The 23,973-nt window shown below is 34.2% G+C and overlaps 1 protein-coding gene across 2 annotated transcripts in view; it reads left to right on the top strand.

The window, feature by feature from the left end:
- Positions 1 to 23,973, top strand: part of ITGA2 (integrin subunit alpha 2) — a 124,219-nt gene that overhangs the window by 52,470 nt on the left and 47,776 nt on the right. For both annotated transcript variants that reach the window (XM_074206032.1, XM_074206033.1), the window contains 9 exons: positions 283 to 431; positions 4,867 to 5,017; positions 6,876 to 7,041; positions 10,288 to 10,364; positions 11,582 to 11,720; positions 15,419 to 15,564; positions 16,147 to 16,290; positions 21,634 to 21,837; positions 22,429 to 22,565. In XM_074206032.1, coding sequence (XP_074062133.1) covers positions 283 to 431; positions 4,867 to 5,017; positions 6,876 to 7,041; positions 10,288 to 10,364; positions 11,582 to 11,720; positions 15,419 to 15,564; positions 16,147 to 16,290; positions 21,634 to 21,837; positions 22,429 to 22,565 — 1,313 coding nt within the window. The remainder of the gene's footprint in view (positions 1 to 282; positions 432 to 4,866; positions 5,018 to 6,875; positions 7,042 to 10,287; positions 10,365 to 11,581; positions 11,721 to 15,418; positions 15,565 to 16,146; positions 16,291 to 21,633; positions 21,838 to 22,428; positions 22,566 to 23,973) is intronic.

The following is a 23,973-nucleotide window of genomic DNA, read 5'->3' as shown; positions in this document are numbered from 1 at the left end:
TATTAAGTGTCTGAGGCTGGATTTGAACTCAGGCACTTCTGACTCCAAGGCCAGTGTTCTATGCACTGTGCCATCTAGCTGCCCCCTAATTCATCTTTAAATGTTCTAGGCAACTATCTAGGACCATAAGTTGCTGAGAATGTGATGACCTGCAATATGGAAGGAGTTTCCCTATTTGAAAGATTCCTATGCCAGTTAAAACACAGACTCTATCCCTAGAGTGCCATTGAATACAAAAGCCTTCCATTTTTCTCTTCTTTTAATATGCTATTTTTTTTCAAGGTGGGGTTAATTCAATATGGAAATTATCCACGAGTTATATTCAACATGAGTACTTTTAAAACAAAAGAAGAAATGGTGAAAGCAACATCCCAAACAACCCAACGTGGTGGAGATCTCACTAATACTTTCAAAGCAATTCAGTTTGCCAGGTAGGCATCATCCTAGATTCCTCACTATCTCTCATACCTTCCCCACCCCATATCCAAGCCGTTGGCAATGTCTGCTGATTTCACCTTTACATTATCTCTGAAAGATGTCTCCTTCTCTCCTCATAAAACTGTCATCCCACTAGTACAGGTCCTCATGCCTTGAGGATTGTAATGGTCAGCTGGTGAGTCTGCCCGCTTCAAGTCTCTCCCCACTCCAATATATCTTAAATTCAGCCTCTAAAGTAATTTTCCTAAAACTAGTCCAACATTCCACACTGCATCCCTCATACACTCAATGAACTTCTCTATTACCTCCAGGAGCAAATATACAATGCTCTTTTTGGCATTCAAAGTTCTTCATAAGCTAATCCTTTTCCATCTTTCTAGTCTTCCTACACCTAATTTCCTTCTACATACTCTTCCACCCACTGGCACTAGACTCCTGACTGTTCCATAAACAATACACTCCATCTCTCAGCTGCAGGCATTTTCTCTGGCTGACCCCCCCATACCTGTAATACTCTACTCTAATTCCTAGTCTTCTTGATTTTCCTAAAGTCCCAGTTAAAGTCCCACCTCCTACAGGAAGCCTTCCCTAACCTCTCTTAATTCCAGTGCTTTCCTATTTATTCTGTCTGCAGCTTGCTTGTATATATTTGTTTGCATGTTGACTCCCCCATTAAATTGTAAACCTCTTGAAAGTAAGTACTTCCTTTTGGCTCTTTTTATATCCCTATTCAGCACATTTTGGGGGATATTAGAATTAGTGGAGTGCCTGGGACATTTATAAATATTTGTTGATTGATTTGATTAATTGGTACTCAAATGCTAATTCTTAGGCAAGACAAAAGAGCAAAAGAATTGAAAAAATGGAAAAATAATAGAGTAAAATTACAATATAAGCATACTGACATTTTACCTTTAATTGATTAAAGTAAATCATCCAAGTAGATATGCAGAGAAAAACCCACAGTATGGCAAACTAGTTTTTTGGATATATTTAGATGATTTAATGATTTTTTTTAAAAAGTTCTACTCAAGAGGCTTATTAAAATTGAAAGGACTATGAAAGGGCTATGGGGGAAAAAGCTAACATAATTAGATGATTCCATAATCTGATTAAAAATAAGATAGGCACTGTCTGGTAGATACAAAGAGGTAACTTAACATGGGGACTGCTATGATTTCACTGTCAACTTAAGGTTTTTATTTTGACCAATTTTGATCTGTTAATTTATACTCTTGGGATTATCATTATTATTGTTTGTTGCCAAGGGCATTAGAATTCAAGTATGTATAAATTGCATGTTTTCATTAGTACCTATATGCAAAACCCTTCCAATACCTCAAAATGATAGATTCCATGATCTTGACCATCCATCTCCAATACTTTGAACCTAAGAAATTTCATTCTCTGACAACCTTAAACTTTTCTACTTCCATTGGTAATGCTCTTTAGCCATGTGAGAAAATCTGCTTTTTTTCTTCTTCCTATTCAACCCCCCCTTCTTCTAGGCTATTATATTCTTATCTTCTTTTGCTTCTCTATCCTATGGACTTTTATTGTCTGCATTTCAAAACTCTTTCAAGGTTTATTCAACTTCTTTCTACTTGGGGAAATTTCTGGGGGAAAAGTTGTCCCCATTGATTTATCTCATTTCTCCAGAACCTAGTCATTCCTTAGCTGCTGAAAAAAATCTTTTTGGGGTACAGAGCTATGTTCTGTAAGAAACTACATTCTTGCATGTCACTTGTAACCTCCCAATTGCCAAATACAGAGGTCTTTTTAAACTCATCCTTCTTGATCACTTTGAGGCAATCAATATTGTTGATAATTCTCACCTTGAAAAAAATAACATAGATTTGTAATATTTTTCACAGTATCTCTAAGATAGCTTTTATTTGTCTAAGTATCCTCATTTTATAGATGAAGAAACTAAAGTTTAGAATGAGAAAATTATTTGGACACAGTCATAGAGCTAGTAAGTATTGAAAATGAGACTTAAGATATTCCAAATATAGCAGTATTGGTGATATAATACTAGTCATGCATTCAGGAAAACCCGAATTTAAATTTGGTCTTGGGGGGCAGCTAGGTGGCACAGTGGATACAGCACCAGCTCTGGAGTCAGGAGGACCTGAGTTCAAATTCAACCTCAGACACATAATAATTACCTATCCATGTGACCTTGAGCACGTCACTTAATCCCATTGCCTTGCAAAAAATAAATAAATAAAAATAAAATTAGTCTTAGGTCTTTTCCATCTGTGATCCTGAACAATTCACTTAACTTCTGTCTGCCTCAGTTTCCTCAACTACAAAATGGAGATAATAATGATATTAGGCTTGTTGCAAGAATTAAATGAGATAATAGAGAGGTAATTAATAAATGCCTCTTTCCACTCCTATCCCCCCACCTTTCTCCTCTTTTGATTTCTTTGATTTTGAAATTTGTTAGTTTTTCCATCTTACCTGCCTAGAAACCTCTTAGTCTCCTTTGCTAGAGACAAAATATGTCCCACAAGCTCTTGCCAAACAAATAAACAAACAAACAACATGGGCCTAATGATATCTAGCATCTATAGCTCATGGACTGAGGTCTGATTGATTGAGGGTTCTGACCACCTGCTGCTCAGATTTCTTTGGGCATCAATCTGTGCCCACCCAGTCCTGCCAGGAGGAAGCCTTGAGTTTCCAGGTGCCATCTTCACCATACTCATTGTTTTCTATTATCACTGATAATTGCCCCTTCCTGGTTTGCTTATATGACCCCTGCTCCAGTGGAATAGCAGGAAATGCCCCAGAGTGTGACAAGTTGCTATCATACTGTTAACAGAGATCATTTCCAGAAACAAGTGACTAGACAATCATTATTTCTTTTAAAAAATAAATGTTATAATTGCTCAAAAGAGGATTCATTTTTGAACTGTATGGATGAAATTTAAAGTTTATAAAAAAAGTTGTAGAAGAGAATTGGAATCCAATTGAAAATAGCATGCAATGCATATCACAGATACTCTATATCAGCACTGAGGTTAGAAAGCTTAGAGGTTTATCTAAAATGTGTTCACAGAAAGTTATTTCCATTAATAGGAAATTAATTAATTCTTTTCACATATTTGCCATATTCTTTAATGCCTTCTTAAATAGTCTTAAGCAGTCAGACCAATATCACTTATTTAAGAGAATGTGTTAACAGAAAAGTATTCTGTGAAGCAAATTTCCCTAATAGGAATATTTTTACTTCAATGACTTCCCTTATTAAATTGTGGCTATGTATCTGTAAGTATTATTGTCTTGAGTTTAAAAATCATAGTGAAGTTTTTTCTTTGTAGCATAATGAATACTGTAATAGTAGGAACACTTTTATAGACCTTTCATAACTTTGTTCTAACTATTGTCTCTCATCATTGGTATGTCATATTTATCCAGGGTCAAAATAGTTATTGATTCTTACCTATCTTTATGACTGAATTTCTTCCCACCAGGATGCCCTATCCCCATGTTAAAGTAGTTTTATATTAAAGAAGGAAAATCATATCAAATGTTGAAATAATTTTATTAAACTGGTTTTTATCCATTTTATTTTGGTGACAAGTGCTTTATCTAAGATCCAAAGAAATCTTTTTTCTTCATCCTTCTAATTAATTTAGAAACAGTCATAAAAAGAGATCTGCATAAGATGAGAACATCTCATATTCCTATGGCATCCTGGTCTATTGAATCTTTAACTGTTTCAAGATGCATTTATCAAGGGCATCCCTTATCAGATATTTGTAATCAGAAGCATTATTTTTCTCATCAATGAGTAAGATTAAATTTCAGAAAATCTTTAATGTATGTTGCTTTTAATTACGTATTGAGTGTAAAATAAATATTTCTAATTCTAAAAAATCTTGTATGAAAATATATTTAACTTATTAAATGATTATAAATTAACTTATCGTCATTTGTAAAAGATTTTTATGATTACAAAAATATTAGCATTTCAATTAATTAGTAGTTTAATTATAGTAATCCACATTTACATAACACTTTAAAGTTCACAAAAAGCTTTGCAACATCTCCTTGAGGTAGGTAGTGCAAGTGTTACATTCATTTAATAGCAATGAAAACTGAAGCTCAGAGAATTTTAAGTAATTTGCTCATTGTCAAACAACTGATGTCAAAGGCAGGTCTGAACCCAGATTTCCTGACTCCTAGACTAAGTTTCTTTTTTTCAACAGGAAAAGTAATAATTTATTAAATAACCTAATTTTAAAAATTTTTTCTACATATATACTAACAGAAAACATAAGCATACATAATAATGATCTTGGAAAGAAAAAGTTATCATGTTTCAAGAGTCTTGTTTGATAAGAATCCAGTAATATGTAGAGAGTCACATATTGGAACTCTTTTTGCCTAACTTTTTTCATGTTTTGATGGTTCCAGAGAATTTGCTTATTCTGAAGCCTCTGGTGGACGACCTAGTGCCACCAAAGTTATGGTGGTTGTGACAGATGGTGAATCTCATGATGGCTCAATGTTGAAAAAAGTTATTGATCAATGCAATGATGACAGCATACTTAGATTTGGCATAGCAGTAAGTAACTTTTAAAAATGTCCTCTGCAACTCTGAAATTCTGTGGTTCTCCTTTAATTTTGCAGAATTACTGAACATTATAATGGATTCTTAATTATTTTTAGAATTTCAACATGCTTGTTCACAGAATATATTGTCATTCAAAAGTCTTTCAATTTTAGTAGTATTCAATAAATAGTAAAACCTCCATAGTCCTCTTACTTATTGGTGTTTTTTCCACTATCAATGTATAGGATTAGATCTTCACAATCTTCCTTAAAAAAAGTTCCTTAATTGTGAACTGATCCAGCCATTCTGGAGAGTAATTTGGAATTATGCCCAAAGTGCTATTCAGTCCTTGATTCAGCAATATCTTTTAATATTGTTCATATAGTACTATGCATTTGGGCCTCCTTTGTTATTTTACTGTAAAATAACAGAGTTTTAGTGAGGGCATGAGCACAGATGCCCACACTATACTGGATGAGTAAAAAGGCTTCAACAAGGAAGGGCTTGGTGAGGCTTGTAACAACTGGAAATGGATATAAACTAATCGTGTTTAAGTCAGATATGTGTACCAGGAAACCATCTGGATATTCAATCTGTCAGTCAATAAATAACACAAAATAATTGTAAAATGAAGGTGTTCAGTTCAAGTGTTGTCATTTTTCAGTAGTGTCCAACTCTTCATGACCCAGTTTGGGATTTTCTTGGCAAAATTACTGAAGTAGTTTGCCATTTCCTTCTCTATCTCATTTTACAGATGAAAAACATGAGGCAAACAGTTAAGAGGCTTGCAAAGGGTCACAGTAAATGTCAGAAACCAAATTTGACCTCACAGTCTTCCTGACTCCATGTCCAACACTCTATCCCCTGCACCACCTAACTGTCCTGTAATTGTAAAGTAGTTAAATACAAAGGTTAAGTATATAGAATACTAATAGCTTTAGGGATCACAGAACAAAAGGCATTTTTTAGGAAGTAGTGGTTTAGTTGAGTCCTTAAGGTAAATAGGATTCTATGAAGCAGAAAGACAAGAAGAGAGTACCTTATAGCCATGGGAGAGAGCTGTTTCAAAGGCATAGAGATGGAGTATGGAGATGGAGTACCATGTATTTATATTGCTTATAAACTACTTTGGAAGAATCTGAAGTAAGGGAAAAGGGGAGAGGACAATATTGACTGTATGCTTGTTTATGTGCTTGTGGATATGGAAGATGGATATATTCGGTTAAGTCTAATTGTTTCAATTCATTCAGCATTATATGGTTCATCATTTTTACCCTAGTTTTGCCTTATGTTTTCATTTTTGGTAATTATCTAAGTGCTTTGAATATCTTAATGTCCATTTTGGTAAAGGACCATGAGACTTTACGTAGTTTAAAAGCATCCATTTATTTGGTTTATGATTGGTTACAAATAAATGATCTTTTCTTTGCCTTGTTTTCCAAATTTGCAAAGTGGGTGTAATAATTCTTGCCCTTCACTTACTATTCCCTTTTGAGAACTAATGTGTGTAAAGTGTTTTAAGCCTTTCAAGTAGAGAAGCAGCCATGGATACTTAATAAACATAAAACTGCTCTATTCATTCTGTAGTTTGAGAGTCAAGAGCTCTTTTACTTAGCATTGGAAAGTACAGATGGTAAAACCAGAGTGGATCATTCATCTGCCAAAGTTCCTTGATAATAACTCTGCTCTTTTCTAAATTTCATTACTGTGGGGGGGGGGGCAGAAGGTGGTGAGGAGCTAAAGATGTGGTTTGATTCACTTGTCTTTTGATGAATGTCAACAAATTTCACAGATTGATCTGGATGTTCACAGAGGAAAGTTGGAATTCAGAGATCATAATTTTTTGTTTTTCCCTCAAACACTTATCTAGGTCCTTGGATACTTAAATAGAAATGCACTGGACACCAAAAATTTAATAAAAGAAATCCAAGCAATTGCTAGTACTCCCACAGAGAGATATTTTTTTAATGTTTCTGATGAAGATGCACTTTTGGAAAAGGCTGGGACATTGGGAGAACGTATTTTCAGCATTGAAGGTATGGCAATGATTCCAAAATCTTATCCATGTGATTTCATGGTTAAAAACAATGAAGAAATTCAAATCATTCATAATTAGAGTATGGTACTAATTTTTTTTCAATGCTTATCTTTGAGGCCCCTAGAAAGGACACCTGAGGAAAATGAAATTTATATAATTCCCTACAATTAGATCTTAATTTCATATTTATCTACAGCAAATTCTAGACTATTTAGTTTAGTTTACACAGCCATGCCCAACTTCTGCCCATTTGGGGAAAAAATACTGGAATTTTTCCCATTTTTCTTCTCCAACTCATTTCACAGATGAGAAAACTGAGACAAACAGGGTTAAGTAACTTGCCTGGGTTCACACAGCTAGTAAGTATCTGAGACCAGATTTGAACTCAAGTCTTCCTGACTCCAAGCCTAGCCCTCTATCCACTCAGCCACCTCACTGCCAAATTCTAAATACTAGAGCATCAATGAAAATAATAATAGTGAATACTTGTATTGCACAAAGCACTTTATTCATAATATTTCACCTAATCCTAGGTTCCCCCCAAAAGAAAACCCTCAAAATCCAAATCTTGTGAGGTAGCTGCTGTTATTATTCCTGCTTAAAATGTAAAAAAACTCACTTGCCCAGTGTCATACATGACATGAATCCCAGTTTACCAATTTAACCACTAGGCCACTTAGCTTTCTGTAAAAAAAAGATCCTTCCTTCTGTCTCCCAGAACATTTTTGAGTTGCTTTTCCATTATCTCAAACTGGTGTTATGTTAAGTCTTCTGAGATGATGAAGATTGCAATCACAAGATAAATTTCAAAGATACATAGAAATGATTTTAGGATTATTTACATTAGTGGGATTTCTGTGGCATTGTTCCTACTATCTATATTCCATACTATCATGACCAAGAATTGATTATATTCATAATGTATAAATTACTGCCTATTCTAAACAATACATTATATTTTGGAGTTTGACATATTTTAGATAAAACGCTTTTCTATATGACAGATTTCAAAGGCCACCTTCGCATCTCTCTTAAATCTTTCGAGATTGATCTACTCATTAGGCAAGGGTATATTTAATGAAAGCATGAGAAGAGAACAAGATTTTCACATTCCATTTCTTATAGCAGACTGCATCTTACCACCACATAGTTGCCTAAAAGATGTTAAACAATATAAGATTCTGCTATTTTTGTGTTCATTGAATATAAAAAAAAGCATTTGACTTGATAGAGCATAGTGCATTGTTTAAGGCTCTCCCCTTACCAGCTGTCTCCCATGTATATGTTAACATCATAGAAGACTCCTTAGTATTGCAGTGATTCTCTGAGTGAGGCATAAAATGGGGAGAAATACATTCTCCAAAGATGTTCATTTCTCTCAGAAAGAGTCCTGAATAGAAAAAAAAAGTTTTAGAGAAAAGTATAATTTAGAAAAAAAATTACTTAAAAGGCAGTGAATTCCTTCATATGTTCCTGTCTTCAGAAGTTATGCTGATTGTATCAAGTACCAGAAAACTACACAGTTTCCTCGACAAGACTGAAAACAACTTATTAGAGTTGACCAGTAGTCCACAAAGGGAAAATTAAGTGGATGAAGGATGACTTGACTGAATTATAAGGTGCAGGTAGATAGTAAGCCTGTTAAGTTTATCAGAATTTAGATCTTATTTCAAAGTCTTGTCGATTGATAGCAAACTGAGCCCAGAATTGATCATAATGCCGGAAAGACCAGCACTGATGCTGATGACACCTAGTAGGTAGTACTGAGGTAATTTTGAATTGGTAAGATTGGCATAAATTTGCAAAGGCAATTTACAAATGAAGAAATCAAAGCTATCCATAGTCATATGAAAAATTACTTTAAATCATTACTGATTAGAGAAATGCAAACTAAAACAGCTCTGAGGTACCATCTCACATCTATCAGATTGACCAATATGATCAGAAAGGACAATGTTCAATGTTGGAAGGGATGTGGGAAATCTGGGACCCTGATACATTGTTGGTTGAGCTGTAAACTCATCCAACCTTTCTGAGAGCAATCTGGAATTGTGCCCAAAGGGCAATAAAAATATTCATACCCTTTGATCGAAAAATACCACAACTAGGTTTAAACCCTGAAGAGATCATGGAAAAGGGTAAAAAACATCACTTGTATAAAAATATTCATAGAAGCTCTGTTTGGTAGCAAAAATTGAAAATCGAGTGAATGTCCATCATTTGGGGAATGGCTGAACAAACTGTGATATATGTACATTATGGAACATTATCATTCTATTAGAAACCAAGAGGGAAGGGAATTCAGAGAAGCCTGGAAAGATCTGCATGAAATGGCGCTGAGTGAAATGAGCAGAACCAGAAAAACATTGTACACCCTAACAGCAACATGGGGGTGATGATCAACCCTAATGGGCTTGCTCATTTCATTAGTGCAATAATTAGGGACAATTTTAGAATACCTGCAATGGAGAATACCATCTGTATCCAGAGAAAGAATTGTGGAGTTTAAACAAAGACCAACATCTATTACCTTCAATTTTCTTTTAGTATTTTATGTACTACATAATTTTGCCTTCTCTAATATTTTATTTTCTTCTCAAGAATATGATTTCTCTCTCAACACATTCAATTTTGATCAATGTATAGCATCAAAAAATGTAAAAAAAAGATTGGCATGAATTTGAATCTCAGTTTCTAATGTTTGACCCTAAAAACCTCGCAGAAGTTTGTAGAGTTGCTAATAAAGATACTAACTGCCCAACCCCATATAAAGGGTGACTCAGAAAATCTTAATGAAGTTTTAACCTTGCAATGTTGTCAATATTCATGAATCTTAAAAAAAAATTGGAATTCAAAGATCTTTTTTTTCCCTTCTATTTTGATAGGAGATTTCAGTTATCTTCTTGATTAAAAATCTAGAAATTTCTCATGGTTTTGGTGCATATAAAACTTTAGCAAGTTAATATAGTTTAATGAAGAGGGAAGATTCAGATCTTGGAGTCAGGAAGACCTGGGATCAAATACTGCCTCTAACACAAATTTGTTGTGCGATCATGGGCAATTTGCTTATTATCTTAGTGGTCTAGGCAACAGATTGGTTTACTAATCTGCACTTGTGGAAGGAATTTTCACATCTTAAGCTCTTTACCCTGATAAAATTATTGGTTTGCCCTCCTTCCTCCCCCCATTTTAAATTATATTTCAGATTAATAATATAATTTATTTTTTAAAATTAATTTCTCAGGCACTGTTCAAGGAGGTGATAACTTTCAAATGGAAATGTCACAAGTGGGCTTCAGTGCAGATTACTCTCCTAAAAATGTGAGTATATTTAAAGATCACTATCATCTAATATTTATGGTTTGTTTGCTATTTGGTTAAAAATTTATAGTCAAAAAAGATAAATAAAAGTTGATAGTCAAATTTATCATTCTGATAATGGCTGCACCAAGCCTCAGTGAAGGAGGTTTTGGAGTAGGGATCCCATTGTAGTCTTTTTAATCAGATACTCTGTTACCACATGTTAAATGTGGAATATGACAGTGGTTCTTCCCCTCCCCCATTACAAGAGTTTTTTGTGGAAAAAATATGGTTTTATATGTGAAAACATCTTGAGCACTTTAGAACATATTCCTTCAAGTTATTGGAATTTCCTATCCCTATCATATGATTTGAGTATAATATAATAATTGGAATATAATATAATTTAATAACATAATTATAAATATATATTAAACAGTTTACCTAAATGTGTGTTTTAAGGTTAAAAAATGGAGATTCTAAAGCTTTAAAAATATAGTACATAAATCTTTTCCCCATTAATGATTATGGAGAGTGTATGTGGATAACCTAAATCCTCTCCTCATGACCCATAGCATTTTATTCCTATATTTAATAAGTAGAGTATCACAGCTGAAGGTGTCTTGGATGGCTTTATATAATAAAAGTCTTCTGGGAAAGAGAGGTTTGTTGTGATATTTAGGTCAAATACAATTAAGAAAGTAATCCACTTAGGAGATAGGTGAGATAATAAGTCCATCATACCTCTGACCTCTTTGACAACTATGCTTTATTTTGTGAAGTTGTCTCACAACATGCTTTTTTTTGAGTATGTGAAGATATAAGATTTACCATCTAGCCTTTCACTTATTCAAGGGAATTCTATATTTACAGAATTCTATTTTCCCAGGGAATGTTGAAACAAATCCTTGGTGAATGGAGAGAGTGGAGTGTCCTATTAGGAAATAGCTCATTATTGTGAATTTACTTATATAATAGGTCTGACTGTTCCCTAAAACTTGTTCTTACATATTATAAGTTTTGGATAATGTGTCTGCCTTTAACAAGAATGTTTAAGCTTGTTTTTTAATAGAAAGCTACAAAGGGTGTCCACTGACTATGTAACCATGATTTTTTGTGGGATGTTTTTACATTAAATATTTTCTATTGAATTCAGACATAGTTTAACTTAACAATTCACCTAACTTGTGTTTTATATGTGAACTTTAGTATTGTTTTTCATTCAAAATCATTTAAAGGATGTTCTGACATTGGGAGCAGTTGGGGCTTATGCCTGGAGTGGAACAGTTGTCCAGCAGTCACCCCATGGATATTCTGACTTCCCTAGACAAGCCTTTGAAAAAGTTCTGCAGGATAGAAATCACAGTTCATATTTAGGTAAGATATAGTGTTATTTGGTTCCAGAAAAATCCAAGTTTCATGAAATTTTTTGTTATTCTTTACTTGACTAATCTTCTTGCCAGTTGTTCCACCATTTTGACTTGCTCCTCCATGAATTTTTTTTCTAAATAAACTTATTATCCAACATTATGAGTCTCCAATGATATGTCAACTTTCCTTTGAGTCACTGTATTTATCTATAGATATCTTTGAGGATATCTAACAGTTGGCTTTATATATTAGATTATAAACAATTTGAGAAAATGAGGTATATTGGTAGGAAGGCTGTTAGTTCTTTATTAAGCCTCATAAGTAAACTCCCTTCACAACTGCAAATTGCCAACTCTTTGGCAATTTAAATCTTAGAACATATGCTTAGTATATCAAGGGAGTTAAATTACTTTACTCAGATCACATAAAGGAGCGTACTAGATAGTCTGCTCTAACTGACTTGAGATCAGATTATTCAGTTTCCATTGTGTATTTACACCTCAGAAAGTCACTATAAATCAGAATATAATTTATTTTTTGTTCATTATCTATTTTTAAGAAAATGTTAACTTTAACTAGTGACTAACAGCTAATAATAGTAATAATAATAACAATGATAATGAACATCTATATAAAGCTTTAAAGTTTACAAAGTGCATTCATTTAAACATCATATAACTCCTGGTTCAACACAAGCAATCTGTATGAAAAACTATTTTAACTAGGTTTTCTAGACTTTCACAAAGTGCCTTATTATGAGATGATGGATATTATCTTGTTCAATTGTTTTCAGTAGGCCCATTTTGGAGTATTCATGGCAGAGATGTTGGAGTGGTTTGCTCTTTCTTTTTCTACCTCATTTTATGATGAGAAAACCGAGACAAACAGGCTTAAGTGATTTAGCCAGAGTCACATAGCTGGTGTTTGAGGCCATATTTGAACTCAGTTCTTTGTGACTCTAGGCCCAGTGCTCTAGCCATTGTACCACTAGCTACCCTGAAATTTTGTCATGGGACCCCCCCAAACTTTCAGGAGCTGCTGGAACATTAAGGTCACATGTATATGGCTGTTTGTTGCCTCCTAGGATGGAAGAAATCATTTTTGGCAATGATTAGAATGGGTAGTGTTCATAAACTAACATGAAGTTCTCAGACTTTTTGCCCCTATGGGCATTCATATTAGAGGACCTGAGTGGAAGGTCCCATTCCTCTCTTTTAATGTGTTTATTTTATGCCCATCTGTGACCTGTTTTTTCTGTGGTCTCAGTCAGAAGCTTCTAAGGTAAGTGCTAAAATATACCTAGTCAGTGCCATCTTTCTAACCAGTCTACCCAGTGAGTATGTTCTTGGTATTGAGAATCCAGAAAAATTCCGGCAGACTTTCCTGGCAGCATTCCACTACCTAAGATAGATATACTTATGATCAAATGAGGGAGTACATCTCCCATAATGAAAAGTTTTATCATTGGCACATAGGTGCCCAAACCCTAGGTGTTAACTTTTCTTGATTGTCATCTGACAAGAATTTAGCTCCCCAAGACTCTTTATTAAGATGAAGTTTCGTTTAGTCCATTTGTTTGTATCCTTTTGGATTATTATAATGAGACAGTTAGCTTTTTAAAAAAATTATTGATGTATTTCTTCTTATTGTAAATATTCATTGTGAATAAATCCTTGCCTAGAATTTATTCTTTTCCTAACAATGGCACAAATTGCCCTTAAGAAATTTAATCATGATTTTGAATGCTTCAAATATGCTTACTATACAGATGAGCTGTCTGGTCTCAACAAAATCTTTTTTGCCTATAAGAATTTATTTTCTCTTTTTTTTGTTTTCCTTAAAAATATGTATTTGAAGAGTCATTTCATAGGCTTATGGACCAAGAACTGGGGAGGTAGAGGAGGGGCTGATATACTTCAGGGGTCATCTAGTTGAACTGCCTCATTATATAAAGAAACAGATATAGGATTTTGTCCACATGTGGTATGTGCCAAAAGGAGAATTTGAACCCAGGGTCTCTGATTCAGGAAACAGTGGGGTTTTTTTCTACTTTACCATTTTCCTCTTTACCATTCAGTTTCCTGGTTCCTCCTTTTTTTTTCTTTTTTGAAATGGCCATTCAAAGTGTAATTACAAATGTTTTTCTTTTTGATCTCTGATATTTATTCATCTCTTCTTTCTTTGACATCTCACATGGTACATGGAGGTCATAGTAGATTTACTTTTCTCTCAGACACTGATACAATTCTAAGTATCTTTATTGTAAAATCATAAATTTTTGATCATGTAGGAATTCAAGTTAAGGAGGAAATTCTATCATGTTTATTTCAGTGAAACTATGGCAGTCTCCAGTAGATGCCAGGTAGTTTCTAATAGAGTTTCTTAATTTCAATACTATTTCCTGGCACAGGTCAGGAATAGGTACCATTCTAGGCATATGAATGCAAAAATTCCAATATTTTTATACTACTCCTTCCCATCCTTGCCTTGGCAAACTTCACTATTGTCTTATAGTTTTTTTTTTTGAGGGGGGGGATTCTTTTTAAGTTTATTTGGTCTGACCTCAGGCCCTTTTGCCTCAGGTTAAGCCAGTTTCATACAGAAGTCATTACTTGTTAGTTTTGTTTTAAAACTTCCTGTGTGCCGATGGTAATACTTTTATTATGCAAACAATGACCTTATCTAGGGATACATAGCAAGCCAATAAGTGTAGATTCAGGGAAGGGAGGAACATATTTTACAACTAGTGCAAATAACATGAGAGATTGAAGTTTATCAGGAAAGAAACAAGTTTTCTTCAAGAGATATACAATTTTTGTAGAGATGAGAGAATAACAACCTAGGGGATAGATAGTATGCTGCAGATTGAAATCAGTTCAATATTGCCTAGACCTGGAATTCTGGTTTGTTAGGCAAAGATGCAATCTTCACTGAGAAATTCTTCCAGTTCGACAATAAATGAACTGCATTTTTTTCTATCTACCATAAAGTCAAGACACCTGGGAACCATGTGCTAAAATTAAACATATGTTCAGTTGTGATAAATTTAAATGATGGAGAAAGACTTGATGTCTAATGGTTTGCTTTGTCATTTTCCCAAGGCGCATTATCGGATTAAAACAATCTGCAGTCAACAAACATATCTACTTACTACTTCTAGTTAACTAGAATTTATATAATATTTGATAAGTGCTTCACAATTATTATTGCATTTTATCTGGGAGGTAGACGGTATCTTTATCCCTATTTGACAGATGAGGAAACTGAAGCAGACTTGGGTTCAGTGTCTTGACTAACCAGGGTCAAAAAGCAGCTTAATATCTGAAGCTGGATATGAACATAGGTCTACCTGACTCCAGGACCCATACTATTTACTCTGCAACCACATTGTGGTTACTATATCCTTGATACTGTGCTATCTGCTAGAGGTACAAAAATGATATGGTCACTTCCCTGATATAGTCTAATGGATAAAACAACATCTATACAAAAAAAAAATAAATACAGTTAACAAAATCAGATTGACATGCATATTATTATTATACTGTTAATCTTATTAAATAATATTCATATAAATAAAACAATAAAACATATACAAAATTAATCATAGGATCTTATATTTAGAACTAGAAAGAATCTCAGTTCATACCCTCATTTATTGTTGCATTTACTGAATATTTGCCCTATGTCTTTTTCTTTCATAGGATATTCTGTTGCAGTTATTTCTACTGGTAACAGTGTCCATTTTGTTGCTGGTGCTCCCCGGGCAAATTATACTGGCCAAGTAGTGGTGTTTAGTGTCAATGATGATGGTAATGCCACAATAATTCAATCTCACAGAGGGGATCAGGTAAGTCCCAAACATTTTAATTGATGATATAAGACTCATGTTTACATAGGAGTCATGTGACAGCAGCTGGCACACTATCAAAGGCATATTCTTGGTTGCCAGATGGGTAGCTGATTCCAACCTCCTTGTTTCCAGATTAGAAAACTAAGACCCAGAGAGGTTAAGCAACTTGGTGGGGAATGTTTGAGGTGGAAACCAGCTCATCCTGACTGCAAGGACAGTTTTCAAACCACTTTACAACATTATATTTCAGAAGTTAAAATGAGGAGAGGGAAGTGATGAAAGCATTTTTTTGCAAAGTATATGTCTTTTTTTAAGAATAGTGGTTTTGTTAAAATCTATCCTAAAATAGTCTACTTTTCTGTATTGAGAGTAATTCAAGTGCAAGCATTCATTCTTCTAGTTAAGAAAATTTGGATACAATAGAAAAAATGTTATACAAGGTTTCACCTTTCTACCACTCTGATGCTTCTTAGTAGCTATATAGTACTATAAATATCAGGATGAAAATACATCTCATTCCATCCATAGATGAATAAAGTATGAAGGTGAGAATCTTAATATTGATGTGTTTCATTCTAGATTGGCTCCTATTTTGGCAGTGTGGTATGTTCAGTGGACATAAATAGAGATGCTGTTACAGATGTGCTTTTGGTAGGTGCACCGATGTTCATGAATGACCTTAAGAAAGAGGAAGGAAAGGTTTACCTGTTCACTATCACAAAGGTAAAGTAATAAAAAAAAATAATGAGATTTGACTCCATACAGCCACATTCAAAGAAAATGCATCTGTCCTGGGAAAAATCTGCTAGTAAATAGTAATTGCTTTGCTTATGTTTTATTTACTTGATAACATATATTTTTAAAACTCACAAAACTTAGTTTTGTGCCTAACTTAGTGTCACTCCCCTAAAAGGGGATATACTTGTCTGTAAGTGTTACAGCAGCAGCAGTAGTAGTCTGTGATTTGTTTTTCCTTAATTCTTCTTACTTTCCTAATATCATCATTTTACAGTGAAGAATAGTTGCATCAGGCACTTTGGAAATTTTTATATTAACCCAGATGTATTTTACATTAGTTTTTCAGGAAATTCCATTTCTTGGTGTAAGAGTTAGTTATATGTCCAGCTCTAAGGACTTTCAGTCCTTCCACATAAAATTTTGTAGTGTGTAGTAACTAGATCTCTGAAAACCATGGGTATTATATATTCTGACCCTGAATTCAGTGAATGCATGCATGTGATAATCTTAGATGCACTAAAGCAGTGGATGGGTATTAAGTACAGTGAAAGAAGAACATAAAAATTAAGGAGAAAAGTTCACTGATGATCTAGAAAATTAATTGGATATAAAAGGGAAAGGGAGGTGTAGAAAGAGAATATGAAATCTATGTAATTTTTTGTGAATCCATGTCAATTTTATTGAATTATAGACTCCTAAAATGGGAAAAATAGCTGCTTTTAACCTACTTTTAACCTGCTTTTAACCAACCTAAGTAGTTGGTTAAAAATTAACAGGTGTCCATAAATGCACTGAAATTATTTAAACAACTCTAGGGACTCTATACACATGAAATAGTATAGTAGGTGAGATGCAGAGAGATATATTGAACCTACTTGGAATTTTTACAAAAATACCAGAATTTCAGGAAGTAAAATGCAATGCCAAAAAGTCTATATTCTTGTTTGCAAACATGTCAGAGGATAAAGTATCATGATATTTGAGTAGAGGTCCAAAATGAATTAATTCCCATGGATGGGGGAGGAAGAGAGACAGAGACAGAGACAGAGACAGAGACTGTCAGAGGCAGACAGAGTCATAGACACATAGACCCAAACACATATGAGAGAGAGAGAGAGAGAGAGAGAGAGAGAGAGAGAGAGAGAGAGAGAGAGAGAGAGAGAATTAATCTCAACACTAGTCAAACTTTAAAAAAAGTTTGGGGTTTTAATCTTTTTCTAGTCTTGAATCATTTTTCAATCTTGTCACAAAATAAGACAATGTCTTTCATAAGATATTCCCTTCTCTGGGAAGTTTAATTCAACAAATAACTGCCTATTTTATGAAAAGCAGAAAGGTATGGTGAATAAAAGGCTAGTCTTGGAACCAGGGAGAGCTAGGTACAAGCCCTACTTCTGACATATACCACCTGTGTGACCATTAGGTAATGTTTCTTAAATTCTCGGTGCCTAAGGAAGTTCTTTAGGATTGTAAACCACAGAGAAAATGCTGGTCTGCATTTGGAGAAATTTCCTTAGGGGAAGTACCCTCTATTCTGCTTGCCCTCCTCCCTAGCCTTATACCTCTTCCCTGACCCCTACAAATGCACACACTAAGGAAATCACAGGTTTGGAGCATTTAAAAAAAAAGAAAGTGCTATATACTCAAGTTTACAAAGATAAAATAAAAGCCAGGCCTGCTTTTAAAGATGATGCAATCTAATTGACAGATATTGGCAACTTTATGCTTTTCTATATTGATGCCTTTTTTTACACCACATTTATTTCTCCTTATATTTCTTCAACCCCCTTGAAATCTCTCTTTACAAAGATTTACAGTTAACTAAATTTTTTTGCCTGGAGTCCCTTACTTCTCTACTAAGAGGAGATAAGGAAATCTGGGACCCAGAATTCCCATTTTAATTAATCTCAGGTCAGCTAGCTTTTGGTGTTGCTTTCACAAATATGATTATAGCCATCATGTACATTCTGGTTTTGCTTACTTAACTCTTATTAGTTCATATTAATGTTCCCATCTTTATTTTTACTATGCTTCTTATAATCTTCATTTCTCATGATGAAATATTATTCCATTATATTCATAAGCCAAAATCTGTGCTGTGGTTTGCCTTTTTAAGGTCTAAATTAACATGTTCAATTTGTTTTAAATTCTTAAAGATTTCAACAGATCTTCACAAGAGTTCATTCTATTTGCCTTTAGGATAAAATCTAAATCCTCAGATATTTAAAGCACTAGGCTCCACAACCTGAATCCAACATAAAATTTATACTTATCAAGTATCCCTTTTCAAAAATCTACTCTACAGATGCCCTGGCCTGCCAGTGGATCCTCCAGTGAGCTACTCTGTTGCTCACCTCTGTTGTCACTTATCTGTCTCATCACATTTGGAATGTGGTCCCTCTCTAACTCCATCTCTTAGAATCTTTAACTTCCTTGAAGGTTTTGCTCAGTATCTTTGTCAAGAAAACCCAAAAGGGAGTCAAGAAAATGACTAAATAACACAGAAGTGTATTTATTTAGTACACCATAAGAAGACTTAGAACAAAACATACCCCCCCCCAAGAGTCTGTGACACTCCCAGAACATACAAGTCCAGGGAAAACTGACCTCAAGTTTAGAGAGATGGCAAACAGTAACTCAATAAGTCTCAAAGTCCTTTTATCCAGATTCCTCAAGATATTCCCTTAGGTACAGTGGAGCTTTTCTACAGGCCTTTAAGCTGCCTTTATTTGGTATGTTTAGTTGATCCTGGATTCATTTATGAGCTGTGCTGGTTTTCCAGAAGGATTGAGAGGCTACAGGGAAATCCTAAATCCTCTGCCTCTCTGAAGTTCAGTCTTCCTGTAGTTGAGGCAGAGGAAGGAGAAGGCCATGGACAATGCTTTTTTCCCCTTCCCCTCCCCAAGTGATTCCTTTTTGGCAAGTTGACTGGAACTGTTCTCTCATAATGTTTACTCATTAAAACACTGGATTTAAAACTAATAACTTTTTTTTCATACAAACCATATAAGGCATGATTAAGTTCCACAATCAATTTGAGCAGACACTAATACATAGAATTGTAATGCTTTTGATTGATGAATTCAATAGAGGTGCCTGGGTCATGTTTTCATCTGGTTCACACTTCTGATTTATTAATCATAATTTCCTGACAAAGGTGTCAGGAAGCAACACATTATCTTTACCTTAAGTGGGTTGGGTAATTGATTTGATTGAATAAGATCTAGTCCTTATAGACATGTATCATATACTCCAGGAGAATATAAGATCCTTGAACTTAAATAGTGATACTTTCAATTTAGTCTCTGTATCCCTAGTAACTAGTACAGTACCTTGCACATAGCAGGTGTTTAATTAATTTACCTGAGTTTGAAATGTGTAGACTTTGAAACTTTAATTCCAGACAAAGAAAGATTGTCCTGGAACCCTATGGATATAACATTGAATTGAGGGCATAAAAAGACATTTTTTTCCTTCACCTACTCTTTGTTGTTCAGTCATTTCATCACATCTTGTAACCCTATTTAGAGTTTTTTGTTTGTTTTTTTAAAGATAAATATTCTTTTATTTTATGCTACCAGAGGAAGAGATTCTCCATAAGCAATAGGGACACTTGTTTTGCTCCAGATGCCCAAAGTAAAAATGTGAGAAAAAAAGCAAATAAGAAAAAAATCTCAAAACATTAAACTAGCTTCTTGAACTCAAAGGAATTTAATTGAAAGGGACCTTAGAGCATCAGATATACTGGAGTGGTAAATCTGGAACCAATTTGGAGTTTTCTTGACAAAGATATTGTAGTGGTTTACCATTTCCTTCTTCAGCTAAATTTACAGATGAGGATACCGCAGCTAACAGGTTTAAGTGACTTGACCAGAGTCACAAAACTAGTAAATGTATGAAATTACATTTGATCTCAGGTCTTCCTGACTCCAGAGCCAGAGTGCTATCCTTTACTTCACCTAGTAGGTTCTTCATAAACTCTAATTATGTAGTTTATTAGTTTAGTGCAATAGGTCAGGAATGGGGATAAGAGCTACCCCTGTGGTTTCATTGAAATAGGAAATTTCCAGATAAAGACACTCTCCCTAACAATTCAGGTCATCACTTCTGCAGCTTCCAGATTTGTAGTTAACAAAGCACTGAGAGCTTAAGTAACCTTGACCATTTTGACATAGCCAGATATGTATCTGAGATGAGACGGTGACAAGTCTCTGTGACTCTTAAAGTCAGAAACATTTCAAATTTAAATTCCCTGAATTGATAGTAGAAGGGGAGGGGGCGACTAGGGATCTTATTTTCAGGATTCTGAAGCATAATTTTTCCCAATGGAATTTTTTGAACACTCCTGTAGCATAACAAATTCTTCAAAATCCCCAAGCAGTCCTAAAAGGAAAGAATCTGTAAAATCTTAAGATTTTTGCTTTGTAGGAGATTTTGGACAGAGTTATTCTGTAATCCAAAATGAAATTATACTGGAAAGATGGATGTAATTTTCAGATATGTTCTCTGGACTATTAAAGAGGAAAAAAATTAATTCACATGGTCAATACCTTAATCTAAGTTGCTATTTCCCAGTTCTATAAGTCAGAGCACCTAACTGTATTTAAGATTTATTGAAAAATAAGATAGTTCAGTGGGTAGCTAGGTGGCACAGGAAAAGAAAATTGGGGCTTAGATTCAAGACTCATCTTCTTAAAGTTCAAATCTTTCTTCAATACTTAATGAGCAAAAAAAAAAATAAAAAAATACTTAATGAGCACATTGACCCTTAACCAAATTTCTTATCCCATTTGCCTCAGTTTCTTTATCTGTAAACAGAAATGGCAAATTACTTTAGTATCTTTGCTAAGAAATGGGGGGGGGGGGGTTCAAATATGACTGAAAACAACCAAAAACAACAAGCATGGTTCAAAGAATGAAAGTGAATGCAAATTCCTATTGCCTATTGACTCAATACCTGAGAAGCTGCCAAAGAATCTGTATCTTGTGGAAGATGCATAATGTGAAATTTGTGGGAAAAGGTATCCCTTATCTTGATGTTTTTAAAAGAACTTCCTAGTACCTGGGAAATATTCTTAAACTATCTAATAGGCTAAAATAAAGAACACAAAAATTTTATTTGTGAACATATGAGTTGTGAACAATATATAAGTTGTATATTTGTGGAAAATTCTGATACTTAAAGTATATTTTTGCCACCAAAGTTTTAATGATGTTTAAAATTTTATGTATTGGAACTAGCTTTGGAGATCATTACTAATAGATTGTTAATAATACATGGCAAGCAAGATTTATTTTAACCAACTAACTCTCTTCTCTTTCCAAAAGGGAATTTTGAATCAACATCGATTCCTTGAAGGCCCTCTAGGTTTGGAAAATGCCCGATTTGGCTCAGCAATTGCATCTCTATCAGACATTAATTTGGATGGTTTTAATGATGTCATAGTGGGCTCACCCCTTGAAAATGAGAACGCTGGAGCAGTTTACATTTATAATGGATATCAGGAAACCATCCGAACCAAATACTCCCAGGTAGACCTTGTCATGAAGAAACTTGTATATTTTTAAATTTTATAAATTTATGTTAAGATACATATTGATTCTTTAGTGGAAAGCTAGTTGTTTCCTTTCTTCTTCTATCCTTTCTTTTTCCTTCCCTTATTCCTTCCCCTTCTTCCTCTCCCCTCATTTCAGATCTTCCTTCCTTCCCTTTCTTCTTTTCTTTTTCTTTCATTCTTCTCTCCCTCTCTCTCTCTCTCTCTCTCTCTCTCTCTCTCTCTCTCTCTCTCTCTCTCTCCTTCCTTACCTCCCTTGCCTTCCCACACATACTCATTTCCTATGTGAAAAATATAAAGCAAAACTCAAACCTTACAATAAAAATGAATAATCAAGCAAAACAAATGCTCATGTTGTTACTGTCCAAAAAATATATGTTTTATTATGAATATTCAGTTCATTACTTCTCTATCAAAAGATGGGTGGAATGGAAGCTCTCTTCAATAACAATAGCAGCTGGTTTTCACAGAATGAAAATAAATAATAACTAGCATTTATATAATGCTTTAAGGTTTGCAAAACATTTAATAGATATTATCTTCTAATATCAAATATCTTCATTTCCAGAAAATCTTGGGGTCAGATCCTGCCTTTAGTAATCAGCTCCAGTACTTTGGAAGAGCTTTAGATGGCTATAAAGATCTAAATGGAGATTCAATCACTGACATATCCATTGGTGCCTTTGGACAAGTGGTTCAACTCTGGTGAGTAAGTGAAATTTTTAGCTGCTATTGGACCAGAGACCTTTCCTCAAGGTGAAAATAATTTTAACAAACAGATAAAATATAAAAACTGGGGACTGTTTTCCTTTTATCTTTGTATTACTAATGTAATACACACACATACACATTAGCCTCAGAAGCAACATTATCTGGATTCAAATATCACCCCTGATACATATTGTATATCAGAGCAAAATACTAATTTTCTCTGCTCAATAAAATTGTAAATTTCAGAGAAGGTGTTGGACTACCTTGCTAAAGGGAGTTATTTCATAGACAATTCCTGTACTAGTGAAATCAGAGGTCTAGTCCCCTATCCACAATGTCTTACACATAGTAGGAGATTAATAAATTCTTGGAGACTACTTAATTATGATAGGGGATATTGTGATAGATTTTTGGTTTCAAAAATTTAGGCAAGATAGGACAACATGGTATGGGATAGACTTAATTTTTACAAGGTAACATAGGAAAATTAGGAAAATAATCATAACCAGCATAAACATCAGAGCTTATATTTTGTTATTTTGTGGAATAAAAACAGGCTTGAGAATATAAATTCTCTACATTGAAGAGCTAAGTTTATATTGAATCACATGTGTTAAAAGTGGACCATAATGTGTAACTTGGTTTTAAACAGTCCTCCAATTAACTCTGAGTGTTACCAAATTCTCGAGTTCACTGTTAATTAGGAAGTTTCCTAATTAACTATAATAACTCACAGCAGTTTATGATTTATGAAGCCTCTAATGGCATAATGAATAGTGCAGGTACATGTCTAGAGTCAAGAAGGTGGACTCAAATCCTACCTGACTTTTACTGGCTTGTGACCTGGTAACAACCTCTCAGTCATAGTTTTATTAACTCTAAAATGAGAGTAATAATAGTGCTTACCTTATAGGTTGTTGTGAGGATCAAATGGATAATATTTGTAAAATACTTTTCCAAAATAAACGTGCTTTATAAAAACTATCTAATTTTTGTGAGGTGGGTATTGCTAGCACTGTTATGTTCATTTTATAAATGAAGAAACTGAACCTTAAAGGATGAGCTTTACCCAAGGTTACAGAACTGGTGCCTGGCAAGGCGAAGATTTGAATGCAAATCTTTCCATTGTATTATGCAATAAGAGGTTTTTATATTGAGAATCTGGAAAATATGAGTAGTATGAGTAGATTTTATCTTGCAATGGAGTAATAGGGATATTTTGGTTTCCAGTTTTTATGTTCAAATAACTTATTTCATTTGGTTTGACCTTGAAATTAACCTCTGCAACAATTGTGAAGCTGGAGAACAATAGGAGGAATTCAAGGGCCATATGATTCAGAAGCCAGAAATACATACTGGCCTAGTTGTCCCCATAAGACAAGTGAGGGAATAAATGAAGTCA

This window comes from Macrotis lagotis, chromosome X (genome assembly GCF_037893015.1).
Source record: "Macrotis lagotis isolate mMagLag1 chromosome X, bilby.v1.9.chrom.fasta, whole genome shotgun sequence".
In the NCBI taxonomy this organism is placed as follows: domain Eukaryota; kingdom Metazoa; phylum Chordata; class Mammalia; order Peramelemorphia; family Peramelidae; genus Macrotis; species Macrotis lagotis.
Note: the sequence above shows the minus strand (reverse complement) of the source record. Positions and strands in the feature narration are given on the sequence as shown.